The 15,373-nt window shown below is 50.0% G+C and overlaps 1 protein-coding gene across 1 annotated transcript in view; it reads right to left on the reverse strand.

The window, feature by feature from the left end:
• triob (trio Rho guanine nucleotide exchange factor b) overlaps positions 1-15,373 on the reverse strand; it is a 99,516-nt gene that overhangs the window by 5,163 nt on the left and 78,980 nt on the right. The window contains 17 exon segments of the mRNA XM_076971307.1: positions 54-216; positions 306-333; positions 412-550; positions 1,567-1,814; positions 2,560-3,116; positions 3,503-3,683; positions 5,044-5,235; positions 6,103-6,180; positions 6,340-6,390; positions 8,748-8,840; positions 8,967-9,056; positions 9,173-9,242; positions 10,209-10,312; positions 10,655-10,721; positions 10,898-11,046; positions 11,200-11,295; positions 13,621-13,791. Of these exon segments, the coding sequence (XP_076827422.1) occupies positions 54-216; positions 306-333; positions 412-550; positions 1,567-1,814; positions 2,560-3,116; positions 3,503-3,683; positions 5,044-5,235; positions 6,103-6,180; positions 6,340-6,390; positions 8,748-8,840; positions 8,967-9,056; positions 9,173-9,242; positions 10,209-10,312; positions 10,655-10,721; positions 10,898-11,046; positions 11,200-11,295; positions 13,621-13,791 (2,477 nt within the window).

A 15,373-nucleotide genomic window follows, 5' to 3' on the forward strand; every position in this document is an offset into this window, starting at 1 on the left:
AGTTGGAGGTGTAGGTCTGGAGGTCACAGGTCACTGGAACTGCCAGGGCGTACCTGTGTGCGAGCGTGTGACGCCTGCCGTCACTCAGGGGAGCGTGGTCAGGCCCTCTCCAGGAGACGGAAGCCCTCGGCTGGCCGCCCACCTTGCAGCGGAGGGTCACGACCTCCCCGCTCTCGCAACTCACGTCGCTCAGGGGCACGAGGAACTCTGGCGGGACTGTGGGGATGACACGGGAGAGGTCAATTCAGCTCGGAAAAAAACACCGGGGCCGGAGGAACGTCTGAGAACTTGGCCGTGACACCTACCATCGTAGATGTAGTTCGGATTCAGAAGCTGAAAAGCAAAAGGAGAGGAATGAGCGGATCTGGGAGAGAAAACCGAGACCTCCTCGGCATTGTGGGTGCCAGATACCTTCACGGAAACCTTGTTGAGTGGAGCGTCACGGAGCCTGCCGAGCCCGTTCTCCTGGCGGGAGTCTTTCCTGCCCTCTTTCTCTCTCTTCTCCGACCGTCGCCGGATTCGGAATGCCGTGTGCCATGAAGACGACTTTCTGGATCCAAAAGAGAAAGAAGGTGATAAACATTTCTCACAATGTCAGAGAGAAAAAGTTTCTGTTGTGGATGTTGGGTGATGTAGGGATGGATGTTGGGTGATGTAGAGGTGGATGTTGGGTGATGTAGGGGTGGATGTTGGGTGAAGTAGGGGTGGATGTTGGGTGATGTAAAGGTGGATGTTGGGTGATGTAGAGGTGGATGTTGGGTGATGTAGGGGTGGATGTTGGGCGATGTAGAGGTGGATGTTGGGCGATGTAGGGGTGGATGTTGGGTGATGTAGAGGTGGATGTTGGGTGATGTAGAGGTGGATGTTGGGCGATGTAGGGGTGGATGTAGGGGTGATGTAGAGGTGGATGTTGGGTGATGTAGGGGTGGATGTTGGGCGATGTAGGGGTGGATGTTGGGTGATGTAGAGGTGGATGTTGGGTGATGTAGAGGTGGATGTTGGGTGATGTAGGGGTGGATGTTGGGTGATGTAGGGGTGGATGTTGGGTGATGTAGAGGTGGATGTTGGGTGATGTAGAGGTGGATGTTGGGTGATGTAGGGGTGGATGTTGGGTGATGTTGGAGTGGATGTTGGGTGATATGGGGTGGATGTTGGGTGATATGGGGTGGATGTTGGGCGATGTAGAGGTGGATGTTGGGTGATGTAGAGGTGGATGTTGGGTGATGTAGGGGTGGATGTTGGGTGATGTAGGGGTGGATGTTGGGCGATGTAGGGGTGGATGTTGGGCGATGTAGAGGTGGATGTTGGGTGATGTAGGGGTGGATGTTGGGTGATGTAGGGGTGGATGTTGGCCGATGTAGAGGTGGATGTTGGGTGATGTAGAGGTGGATGTTGGGTGATGTAGAGGTGGATGTTGGGTGATGTAGGGGTGGATGTTGGGTGATGTAGAGGTGGATGTTGGATGATGTAGAGGTGGATGTTGGGTGATGTAGAGGTGGATGTTGGGCGATGTAGGGGTGGATGTTGGGCGATGTAGGCCACCAGGAGCTCGGGCGTGCGGCGTACTTGAATGTTCCGTCGGTCCAGTCGGGCGTGCCGGCGGAGGTGTGGCCCAGCACGCGGCCGGGGATCCAGCCCTCGGCAGCGGGCCCCTGCTCCGTGGCCGCCCGGAACACCAGGAACATGCTCTGCTGGTTGGAGGCCAGAATCTGCACCACCTCACCCTGCGTCACACTAATCTCATCCTCTTTAAGAGCCACATAGTCCTGGGTCACCAACATGGTGGAGATACTGCTACTGCTACTGCTTTCACTCTGAGAGGGGAACACACACACACACACACACACGCACGCACGCACGCACACACACACACACACACACACACACACACACACACACACACACACACAGATACACACACACACACACACACACTTACTAGGACCATCAAAAGATTAAAAAAACCTAAGATTAATATTAAAAATCCTTCAGATTATTAGGATAATTTTAGATTAAACTTAATGAAGTGTTAGACTCATACAGTACTCTGATACACTTGACCATACAAACTGCACAGTATGTAAACACTCTTACACTGTATGAGATACTGCAGAGGGTGAGGCTGAGAGGAAGAGAAAAAGAGGGTGACAGCGTGAGAGAAAGAGTGAGAGAGAGTGAGAGCGTGAGAGAGAGCGCATGAGCGTTTGGTGCAACGCAAGGCAAGGCCGTTTAATCCGGAAGCTTCTCATTAGTAGGCGGAGAAATTCCAGCCGTCTATCCAGCGAGTGAGCGTCTGCTTTGGACCGCCACACACGCCCGGCTCCGCCCCAAACCTGGCCGGAGTCGCCGTGGAACGGTGGGAACCGCCAGGTGGCGAGGGTTAGTACGGGTTAGTCCACTGGCTCCTAACCCCGCGTTGTCACGGGTACGGAGTGTGAGAGCATAAGCGACTGCAAGGCCGGGCCACAGGACGCGTCCCGCACCGCCCCGGCGGGTTAGTAGGAAGCAGGAGCAGGACTAGGCCTGGCTGAAGCCTGGGGCTAGAGTTCGGGCCCTTACCCCATTGCTGTGCGTGGAATGCAGGGAGTGCTCGCTGGTGGAGGAGCAGGTGCTGGCGCGGTCCGGCTCCTTGCTGTGGCTCGAGCGCCGGCGCTTGGGCACCTCTGCCTGCTCCGCACAGGGCCCGGGCCGGGCGGGGACCCAGGGGCCAACCGGGGCGGGGCTGCCCGGGACGAAGGGACCGCTCAGAGGGGAGAGCGTTGGGGACGGGAGGCCCGTCCGAGCTCGGGGCGAGGCCAGGCACAGCGGGGCTACCGTGGGCCCGCGGAAGGGGGTCTGCGGCCGGGCCTCCTCGCGCGGCTCGCTCGGGGGGCTGTCGGGCGTCGGCGCGGGGACACACGTACCTGAGGCGTGGCCGTCCGGCCCCGGGGCCGGGTGGTGGTGCTGGGCGGGCTGGGGGAGGCGGGAGGAGGGCTGGGGGATCCGCGAGGCCCGCGAGCGGGAAGCGCCGCAGGCCGAGGCCGAACCGCCGCCCCCGGGGAGGCCACCTCCGCTGGGGCCGCCCGCCCCGCTCGCCCCCACGTGGTTCCGCTGGTACTCGATGGGAGACGTTAGCGCTGGGACACACAAACGCCATTCGGTGACTGAGCTATTGCTGTTCACGCCGTCCTATCACGGTACAGGAAATCTGGCAGAATCAAGCTCCACTTTGTTCGAAACACCTCATTTACACCCACGCCGTCTCACTGCTGCGGCCGGTTCGTTAGCCACCCTCGACCCAGTTCATCGCTGGTCAGTGAAGAACACCACTGACCACTCTGTACTGTTTGGCAACGCAGCAGTGACATGGCCGAATGTGCACGGCAACAGACATGCAAAAATCTGTGTACACCGACAAGATGTTTGAAATAGATAAGCGTTTGTGATAAAGGAAACTGTAGGTGTGCAGCTCCCAAGAGACATGGCTGTCATAGAGCAAGCGAGAAGCAGGTGTTCTTCCTACCATTGAGGAAGTTCCTCTGGTTCTCCAGGATGCTGCTGATCTGCTGGACCCAGAGCCTGCAAGCCGCAGGGCTGGACGAGTGGAGCACGAAGCGCTCGGTGGCACCCGGTGAAGAGCGCGAGGTCAGAGTGAACCTGCAGGGGGCGCCGTCTGTACACTCCTCCAGTCCCAACCAACTGACCTGTGGGGAGAAAGGGTGGAGACAAAGAGAGGGGGGGGAGAAGGGGAGAGGAGAGGGGGAATGAGACAGAATATAGAGAGATATATATAGAGAGAGAAAATAAAGAGAGAGAGACAGAGAGAGAGGGTGTGGGAGAGAGAGGGGGAGAAGGTGGGCATACTGACATCACTCATCTCTTGTCTGGGTTTTGTGTCCAATTAGGAAGTGTTTGGCCCTAGCTCCAGCCCTGCTGTGTGAGCCTGGACTGCCCGGATTGTTCTGAGAGTACTGTTTTGAGAGTACTGTTTTGAGAGTACTGTTCTGAGAGTACTGTTCTGAGAGTACTGATCTGAGAGTACTGTTTTGAGAGTACTGTTCTGAGAGTACTGATCTGAGAGTACTGTTTTGAGAGTAGTGATCTGAGAGTACTGTTCTGAGAGTACTGATCTGAGAGTACTGATCTGAGAGTACTGTTTTGAGAGTACTGTTCTGAGAGTAATGTTTTGATAGTATTGATCTGAGAGTACTGTTTTGAGATTAGTGATCTGAGAGTACTGTTCTGAGAGTACTGATCTGAGAGTACTGTTTTGAGAGTACTGTTCGGAGAGTACTATTCTGAGAGTACTGATCTGAGAGTACTGTTTTGAGAGTACTGTTCTGAGAGTACTGATCTGAGAGTACCGTTTTGAGAGTAGTGATCTGAGAGTACTGTTCTGAGAGTACTGATCTGAGAGTACTGTTCTGAGAGTACTGTTCTGAGAGTACTGATCTGAGAGTACTGTTTTGAGAGTAATGTTTTGATAGTATTGATCTGAGAGTACTGTTTTGAGAGTACTGATCTGAGAGTACTGTTTTGAGAGTACTGTTCTGAGAGTAATGTTTTGATAGTATTGATCTGAGAGTACTGTTTTGAGATTAGTGATCTGAGAGTACTGTTCTGAGAGTACTGATCTGAGAGTACTGTTTTGAGAGTACTGTTCGGAGAGTACTATTCTGAGAGTACTGATCTGAGAGTACTGTTTTGAAAGTACTGTTCTGAGAGTACTGATCTGAGAGTACTGTTTTGAGAGTAGTGATCTGAGAGTACTGTTCTGAGAGTACTGTTCTGAGAGTACTGATCTGAGAGTACTGTTTTGAGAGTACTGTTCTGATAGTATTGATCTGAGAGTACTGTTTTGAGAGTAGTGATCTGAGAGTACTGTTCTGAGAGTACTGATCTGAGAGTACTGTTTTGAGAGTACTGTTCAGAGAGTACTGTTTTGAGAATACTGTTTTGAGAGTATTGATCTGAGAATACTGTTTTGAGAGTATTGATCTGAGAGTACTGATCTGAGAGTACTGTTCTGAGAGTACTGATCTGAGAGTACTGATGCTTACACACCTTGATGCTGTTCTTAAAGAGGTAGCCCGGCGTGGAGAATCCCTTCTTCTTGTCCAGCGGCTCACTGAAGATGACGATCTGCTCAAAGAGGAAGACGCGTCTCTCCTTGGCCCGAGCCAGCAGGCTGCTCTCCTGGTCCAACACCATGAAGGTGTCCTGAAGGAGCAACCTGCCCTGCGCTACGATCTTCCCCTGAACACCACCAAACACAGACAACACCGTCAGAACGAGCTGCGAGTAGCCTCTACACACACGCGCGCACACACACACACACACACACACACACACACACACACACATGTACGCACGCATACACACACACACACACACACACATGCACGCACGCACGCACACACACACACAGAACATCCAAACTAATGAGGCCTCGGGATGTAACATCCACACAAACATTCACAGTAAACGCTCTGCAGCTACAGTAACTGTAAAAGCAACTTAGCCTCACCCACAAACCCACCTCCCATGAACCACCCTCATCCACCAACAAACCTCCCATGAACCACCCTCATCCACCCACAAACCTCCCATGAACCACCCTCATCCACCCACCAACAAACCTCCCATGAACCACCCTCATCCACCCACAAACCTCCCATGAACCACCCTCATCCACCCACAAACCTCCCATGAACCAGCCTCATCCACCCACAAACACACCTCCCATGAACCACCCTCATCTACCAACAAACCTCCCATGAACCACCCTCATCCACCCACAAACACACCTCCCATGAACCACCCTCATCCACCCACCAACAAACCTCCCATGAACCACCCTCATCCACCCACAAACACACCTCCCATGAACCAGCCTCATCCACCCACAAACCTCCCATGAACCAGCCTCATCCACCCACAATCCTCCCATGAACCACCCTCATCCACCCACAAACACACCTCCCATGAACCAGCCTCATCCACCCACAAACCTCCCATGAACCAGCCTCATCCACCCACAATCCTCCCATGAACCACCCTCATCCACCCACAGCCCACCCTCCACTTCACCCCCAGCCCATCACCATGGCGCCAGGGTCTTACATCGAAGCCCTGTAGGCGGCCCACGTTCATCATGTCATTGCAGCGTTTCGGAACGACACACATCACCTCCACCGCTTTCTGCAAAAGACAGTCAGGTGCTTAGGAAAGAGAACGCTGAGATCCATTAGACTGTTAAAAACTGAGTGAGACAGCTAAACCCTAAAGGGGCGGGGTGTGGTGTGGAGGGCGGGGCAAGGGGGCGGGGCACCAGAACTCCCTGAGGCATTTAGTCCTTACCTCCAGCTCTGCAGAATCAACTCCGGCTCTTTTGGAAAACTTTAGGAAATCCTGGAGCAAAAAACAAACACAAAGCGGAAACTTCAACTGATTTGTTCTTTTTATTCCTTCCTTGTACACACAATTCAGAAAATTAGTTTGAAATTACCCCACCTAATCTTTTAAGTTTCAATTTTAGATCATATTGACAAAGTGCACACCGGCGAATTCATCTAAAGAAGGAGGAAAAGGTCACACCACAGCCGTGGGGAGATTTAGTTGTGCGATAAGTAGGGCTGAACGATTAATTGCATTTGCGATAATTTCGCGATTTTTTAAAACGCGATTGTCTAATCGCACAGGCTGCGATTTAAACTGGTCACGTGACTTGGGAGCGAGCCGAGCCGAGGACGAACGGAGCAAACCCGAGCAGGAGGCAGGGAGGTGGAGAAGTGAAGTTAACACAGCGCACTTTAACTTGTTGCACAATGGCTTCAGGCTCGACAGAAGCTGACACAACTGAAAGTCTAATACCAAAGAGGGGCAGCACATAAGTTGTGTGAAATTACTTTGGCTTTTAAAAAGATGCTGCTCAACGTCAGGTACCCTGCAAAACATGCCTTGCTACTGTTGCTACGACTCGAGGTAACACTACAAACCTTCAGCATTAAAAAAACACCACAAAGCCTCGTATGATATTTGTAAGGCTAAAATGCTAACGACCAGTGCTGCATCTTCAAATACGCCAAAGTGTTTCTCTGCGCTTATACAGCTTTAGTATGCGGTGAGCAGCGAAATACCGTAAAATCACGCATATAGGCGCAATAAGATTTAAAGCACGGATGAATCGCGAAAGCGCGGATAGCTTGACCGCGGTCCAGCAGACAGGGTTCACTGACCGAACCGTTTGAAAGTGTAACTCCTTATGGATGTAATTCGAAGCGGCACGCTGAAATAACTCGGGCAGTAACGGAGTTCATAGTGAAAGACATGATGCCCGTTAATATAGTGAACAAGCCCGGCTTCATGGCTTTGTTAAACACACTGGATATGCGCTACCAAACGCCCTCACGCACATATTTTAGCCAAGTTGCTATACCTGCAGGGCAGCCAACTCTCACGCATTGAGCGTCTTAGACTAAAAAATTAGTAGTTCGCTCTGGCGCCAACCACAGGCGATCGATCGATCACGATATAATAATAATACTTAAATTTAGTCCATTTTACACCCAGTAGCGGACTTAGCAATTTGGAGGCTCAATGCGAATTTAGCTAGGGGGCCCATCAACATTAATATGCGAGAAATAAGTTCAGGTTCACACTACAAGATTTTAGGCTGGTTTTTCAGTCGCCGACTGTTTTTGTAGATCGCCGACAGAAACTGTGGTCGGACGCAAATCGGGGATCATTCGGCGCTCGATCAGTCGTGTAGTGTGAACTGCTGAAAGACGCTCGCCGAGCCGTCGCCGAGTGGTCGCCAACTCATCGCAGACGACCGGCAGATATCTAGCACGTTTCATATCTAGCCCAGTCGGCGACTGAGAGTCAACAGCAGCGTCTAGCTTCATACAACTTTACTACAACACTGTGTTTAAGTTATTGTGACGATTGACTATATCTAAGTTCACTGCAACGGAGAGATGAAATAATTCTGGCAATTTGGGACTATGGAGTGGTTAAACGGTAAAAAATAATAATAAACGAAACGAATAACGAAAATGTGGAGTACATGTACGTTGTTTTTATTTTCTTCGTGGTGTTGCTGGTTCTCGCGAGTGTTTCATTTTCGTGTTCTCGTGTTTTTGGACGGCAGCCGGATGAGTCGGCGATTCCCCAGTCGTTTAATTCGTGAGCCCACGTCACCGATCAGTCATGTAGTGTGAAAGCCACAACAACTGAGAGACTCGCGATTACAGCACAACCAGTCGTGTAGTGCGAACGGCACAAAAACCTGACGACTGAAAAGTCGTGTAGTGTGAACCTGGCTTTAGCTAGACAAGGAGGCCCTACAGTGGGAGGGGCCCAAGGCAATTGCCTAGCAACGCCTCTATGCAAAGACCGCCTCTGTTTACACCCCCCCCCCCCCCCCCCCCCCCCCCCCGCAACCCTGTATTTGAGCTGTATAAAAAATGCCGAAACAGAGTTTCCTGAAGTGGAACAATGGGAAAAAATCGCGATTTTAAATCGCAATCGCAATTTATAGATAAAAAATTGCAATTAGATTATTTTCCAAAATCGTTCAGCCCTAGCGATAAGGCCGCTTAATATGAGAACTTGCAGCACGGCGGTGTGATCACCTGATGGGGTGGCAGGACTGACCTGATGGGGTGGCAGGACTGACCTGATGGGGTGGCAGGACTGACCTGATGGGGTGGCAGGACTGACCTGATGGGGTCGCAGGACTGACCTGATGGGGTTGCAGGACTGACCTTTAACAGCAGCTGATACTTCATGATCCTCTGCACCGGTTTGATGAGCAGGTCTGTGATCTGAAGCCTGTGGCCTAAACGCTGCTTTAGATCCTGTGGAGGGAGGAAACACCAACAATCAAACGATCAAGGAACCACACAGGAACGTGAGCCCAGACCGCCAGCACCTGGAATTCTTTGTACCCTTATCGGCTTGATCTTTGTGGTGGGGCTTCTTACCTCGAAATAAGTGTCGATGTACTCGGAGACGATGTGTTCTGACTTAGGCTTGTTCTGACAGTAAACGATGTACATGTGTAGTCTGCGCTCCTGCAGAACAACGCAACGTTTCACATTAGTGGTCAGCTTGCACCACAAAAGAATAAATAAAGGTGTTATTGCCCCGCCCCCTGTAGTGTAAGAGCCTACTGAAAACCATTCCTTACTTGTTTGATGAACAGGGTTGCTAGCCTATCAGGATCTTCCAGGCACTTCTCCAGTTCGGCCAAAAAGAAGCTGTGTAAAAACGAGTCGAAAAGAAAATATATCAGCAAAGTGTGTATTAGTGAAGTCTATATCAGTGAAGTCTGTATCAGTGAAGTCTGTATCAGTGAAGTCTGTATTAGTGAAGTCTGTATTAGTGAAGTCTGTATTAGTGAAGTCTGTAGCAGTGAAGTCTGTAGCAGTGAAGTCTGTAGCAGTGAAGATAGTATCAGCAAAGTCTGTATTAGTGAAGTCTGTATCAGTGAAGTCTGTATCAGCAAAGTCTGTATCAGCAAAGTCTGTATTAGTGAAGTCTGTATCGGCAAAGTCTGTATCAGCAAAGTCTGTATTAGTGAAGTCTGTATCGGCAAAGTCTGTATCAGCAAAGTCTGTATTAGTGAAGTCTGTATCAGCAAAGTCTGTATCAGCGAAGTCTGTATTAGTGATGTCTGTATTAGTGATGTCTGTATCAGCAAAGTCTGTATCAGTGAAGTCTGTATCAGTGAAGTCTGTATTAGTGATGTCTGTATCAGTGATGTCTGTATCAGTGAAGTCTGTATTAGTGATGTCTGTATTAGTGATGTCTGTATCAGTGATGTCTGTATTAGTGATGTCTGTATCAGTGAAGTCTGTAACCGTGACGTCTGTATTAGTGATGTCTGGGCTAACCTTGGCCTGACACACCTACACTTATTGGCTTGTTATAAATAACAGGCAGAACAGGAACAATGATGACCTCGTCATTTCCATGAGTTCATGACAACGTTGTGGCAGTGTGTGAGGCCATCAACTCCTCCGCACAACACTTCACACGAAGGCCACGCTACTGCTGTTTCAGTCCACCTAGTGCTTCAACTGCCATCTTAGAAAGTCCAGTCAGTGTGACGTGTGCCTCGGGGTCCGCGTCCCGAGACGCCCACACGTTTGGTAAACCTACGAGGTTATCACTTCTCTTTTACAGCCTCCTGCTAACTCACGTGCGCTTCGCGCGTTACTTACTCCTTGTGCCAGTCGTAGATCTGATGGATGTTTCCGAACACGATCTTGTCTTTGCCCTTCATGTCGTCCGGAACCCCCTCCTCCCTCATCCGGCTTATGTAGCCCTGCGAACACGACAGGCCTGGGATGGCGTTACCACGGAGACGCTGCCACGGACACCCGAGCGTGTGAGCGTGCGAGTCGGACGTGCGGAGGTGGTGTCGGCGACCGTCGCCGCCCGTGGCACACCTCGACGCCGTCGGAGATCGTCCCGACGGTGCGGGAATATCGCCGCCCTCGCGAGTTACGAATGCAAAAGAACGAATCGGCCTGTTCTACCGAAGAAGCCCAGCTCCGCGCTAGAGACGGCGTTAAGACTTACACACACTGCGTCGCACTCTTACACACTCTACACAAAACAGGACGTCCAGGCGTGGAGATCCTGAGCCCACAATCGCTCGTCTTACCTCCACCACTGCACCCAGGTCCCTGACGTAGTCTCTTTCTGTCTCCACCAGCTCCAGAAGCACATAGCTGAAAAGAATGAAATGTGTTTATCGAGATAAGCAGTCGGAGACTCCTGCAGAGAAACGCCATTCAGATCTGGTTGTGGGGGGAGCCAGGCGGAGGAGAGAAGTAGCGTGGGCGTTCGGCCACACTGGGGTGAAAGCCGGGTCTTGGGGGGGGGGGGGGGGGGGGGTGTGTCTTACTGTCGCTTCTTGAGGAATCCGGCCTTACGCTCGTCCATCTCGTCGACGGGTGAAGAGGAGGAGAGGAGGGAGGTGTCGGAGGGGTTACAGGAGGGGCTGCTGCTCTCAGCCTGCTCCACGGAGAGAGAGACGGGCCGCTCCTCCAGACTCTGGGAGAGAAGGAGAGAGAGAGACAGACAGAGAGAGAGAGAGAGATCAAAGATCAAGACAAGACAGGAGGAGACTAGAAAACAGGCCCAAAAACGCCACCGTTGGCGGGAAGAGAGACAGAGAATGGAGACCCCGCCCTCGGCCACGCCCACCATCTTGCTCTTGACAAGCTCCTCGATGGCGTTGACCAGCTCGGCGGCACTGGGCGTCTCCGAGCTGCTCGGACGTCCTGACAGGCGGGAAGACCCCTGCGGGGAGACAGACAGACAGACAGACAGACACAGACAGACAGAGAGGGAGAGCGAGAGAGAGAGAGGTTACCATGGATACACATGAGCAGCAGACCAGATGCACTTTAAACTGGGCGGTGTGTGTGTGGTTGCAAATCTTCAGCCCGTTACTTCATATTTGTTTCATATTTAGCAAGCAAAGTCTGTGCGTGTGTGTGTGTGTGTGTGTGTGTGTGTGTGAGACAGGGGTAAGAACATGTCTTTGCCTAGGTGTTAGTTACTAGAAAATGCTGTGAGTAAAAATATACTGTGAAATGAGTAAGAAACAGAGGTGTACATTGGCTGAAGGGGAAATCCATCACTTCATATTTCTGATCAGGTCTCATAATTAAGCCAACGTGAAGGAAAGCTCACCAGAGTGTTCTGAGCCCAACATTGCACCAGTCCAAATAAGGTATGGGGCGTGGCCTCGGAACTCGACATCCAATAGGGCAACAGTTGCAGGGTTGGGGGAGAAGCTTGGTTTGGAAATGGGTCTTTTGGGTTTATTTGGTCAATAGGAGGTGAGGTACACATGACTGTCAGCTACATGGGACATAATCCCAAATCCCAGTACATAATCACAAATACTCCATAAAGGAGGGTACACGAACACAACAGGATGAAATGAAGGAAGTGGGTATTTACATATTTAAATGAGCACATTAGAGGTGTTTTCTTCACTGATTTATTTATTATTTTGGTCGATATGAAGGATGGCCCTTAAATGACTATATGAAAGGTCAAATGTGTGTGGAGTATTCAAGTCAACAAGTGACAAGGAAGAAAAAAAAACGCAAGAGGTTGAAGTGAATAGAAAGGGAGGTGAAGAAGGGGAGGGGTAAACAGCCAGGGGGAGGAGCTACATGGAAAGATATGGAAACCGGGCCAAAACGAACACAGAGCAAAAATGAGCAGAATGCTAGAGAGCAAAATGACAGTAAAAGAAAAGGAAAGAAAAGTAAAGAAAAAGAAAGAAACAGACAGTTGCGTTAGATCCAGGTCGTCCAGAAACATGAACAACCACTCGAACCATCATGCCAGGAATTGAGTAAATCAACAAATTATAATGTGTGATGATATGTAATGTAGATATTATGTGGGTAGATGTTTATGAATATCATATTGGCATAACTCATACATAAAGAAACAAGGCATGGGGGTTGAAGAGATGAAAAATGAAAAATGAACAGTTAATCCGTAGTCATAATCTGTTTTGGGCACCTAGACCAGCGTTTCCCAACCGGGGTGCCGCGGCACCCTGGGGTGCCGTCTGTCTTCATCGGGGGTGCCGTCAAAATATTCTGATGTGAAATAAAAAACTATTGTTTTAAAAAATGAAGTTATTATACGCTTTAAAAATCATTAAAATGTATTTCATATGACCAGATCTTGCGTGAGCTTTTTTTCAGGCGGGGGGGATTGGAATCTGTCGCGATGGTTAGTGTAGCAGCTGTGTGTATGTGTGTGTGTGTGTGTGTGTGTGTGTGTGGTTGGGGAGCGGGCTGGCTAAAGTCGACCAAGAAACAGCGCAATCTATATTCTGATTGGTTCAACCTGTTATAATATACAACCGATGGATTGGCTGAATATGCTGCGGTGTGCGGCGATTAGATTATTTAAAAAATAAATTAATAATAATAATATTCAAGCGTGAGAAATTCCATGTGTGGCGTGAGAGCGTGTGAAATCGCTAAATATGCGTGAGTCTCACGCTCAAAGCGTGCATATGACCTGCATATGACCAAGGTCAGCACGTGATTACGCAGGTTTCCCACTGACTGTAAGTCACATTTATCTGCTCTCTGTCTTAATAATAACTTTTTTTGTGTTATGTTGGCTGGGAGATGGTTGCAGAGAGTATGTTTTCAGGGTTGCCAACGCTCACGCATTGAGCATGAGACACACGCTTTGACCGTATTCACACGCTCTCACGGCACACTTCCGATATCTCACATCCGAAAAACAAATCTTGTTTATTTATCTGATCCATATCTATGATTCAATGAGTTACTAGTTCGCTCTGGCGCCAACCACCCGCGATCGATAGATTGCGATATAATACTTAATTTGTGTCCATTTTACGTTCACACCCCCCCCACCCCGATCAACAACTTACGTCTCCCCCCCCCCACCCCCCATCCCCCCCCAAAGCCTGTGTTTTTAACGCATTGTAAACTGGGGTGCCTTAAAATTTTGCATGCATATAAAGGGTGCCACAACTGAAAAAAGGTTGAGAAACACTGACCTAGACGCAACTCAGGACCCAGTGGGAGGGGCTAGTGTTGGAGGGCGGAGCCTTACCTTGTCCTCCTGGGAGTCTTGGTGCAGCAGGCTGTGTTGCTGGATGGCCATGGGTGGGGGGAGGGGCACGGCGTCTGGGCCTTCCTCACCCTCCTCCTCACCACAACTCTGCATGCCTGACGAGGACGACTTAGAGAGGGTCCCGCTGCTCATTCCTTCACTCCTCATCCTCTGTGAGGGAGACGCAGAGTGAGAGAGAGACAGAGTGAGAGGGAGACGCAGAGTGTGAGGGAGACAGAGTGAGAGGGAGACAGAGTGAGAGGGAGACGCAGAGTGTGAGGGAGACAGAGTGAGAGGGAGACAGAGTGAGAGGGAGACAGAGTGTGAGGGAGACACAGAGTGAGAGGGAGACGCAGAGTGTGAGGGAGACAGAGTGTGAGGGAGACGCAGAGTGAGAGAGAGACAGAGTGAGAGGGAGACAGAGTGTGAGGGAGACAGAGTGAGAGGGAGACGCAGAGTGAGAGGGAGACGCAGAGTGAGACGCAGAGTGTAAGGGAGACAGAGTGTGAGGGAGACAGAGTGAGAGGGAGACGCAGAGTGTAAGGGAGACAGAGTGTGAGGGAGACGCAGAGTGCAGAGTGAGAGAGAGACGCAAAGTGTGGGGGAGACACAGACTGTGTGAGGGAGACACACTGTGTGAAGGAAACTCAGAGTGAGAGACCAGAGTGAGACAGAACACAGAGTGAGAGAGCACGGAGTGAGAGAACATAGAGTGAGAGAGACTGTAGAGTGAGACAGAACACAGAGTGAGGTGTCTGGCACAGAGTGGATTTGGGCTATGACACTCCAAACAAACTCTGTCTTTTGCAAGTGCACACACAAGACATTTTGAAGATGAATAACTCTTCAAGGATTTAACTCTGCCAGCCAACCAAAATGTCAAATTAACATGATAAATCGCTTCTTGTGTAGTGCTTGTACTTGCCCATGTGGAAAATACAGTCTGTAAAAATCTTTTCCAATGTTACAGATTCATTATTATATTATATTACAGGATTCTGGGGGATTACATACTGTTTACCTGTTTCACACCAGAGTATAAACAGACTCTTTTTGACTGGACACATGGTCTGGCATTTTTAGTGCCCCCCCAAAAACCAGAAAAACTCCTCCAGAAAAAGAACCTGTTTGCACATTTGCCAAATGTGTGATGATGCCAAGAGGGTTTGAGAGGGACAATAATTTTGGGTCAGTGAAAAAAGCTATAGAATTTATTTATAGATGTACACTGGAACTGTCATAAAAAGGCCATTTGAATAGCCCAGATGAATGTAACGTAAATACTGGTTGGAAATTCAGTTCATGGCCATATAGAAAACATGTCTGTTCTGTACTGGGCAATATGCAATTATATGTGTCATGGGGTCAGGTTGACGCAGGGGGTCAAACAAGGGGCCAAATGTTGGAACCTGCTCATTCCATTTTTTCCCCCTCATACTGAGTCTGACTTTCGTCCCATGTTAAAGAAACTTATTTTACGCATTTTTGTTCTTTCATTACAAAAACAGCATTGTCCGTGTGGACAGAAGCCGTGTGGACGTGGTCTTTGTAAAGCCCGTTTCCATGTGGCTAACTGAATCACCAGCAGCAAAAACCAAGACAACTTTCAACTGGCATATACAACTGGACCAATAAGAAGCCGACGGAAGTTTGAAGGGTGCCCAATGAGCAGCCGGCTCCGCCCATGCCAGAAAGAGACCACGCATCCGTCCAATCACGTCTGCCTACTGCAGAACCGCTACACTTACCCCAA

Source organism: Brachyhypopomus gauderio, chromosome 13 (genome assembly GCF_052324685.1).
Source record: "Brachyhypopomus gauderio isolate BG-103 chromosome 13, BGAUD_0.2, whole genome shotgun sequence".
In the NCBI taxonomy this organism is placed as follows: Eukaryota; Metazoa; Chordata; class Actinopteri; order Gymnotiformes; family Hypopomidae; genus Brachyhypopomus; species Brachyhypopomus gauderio.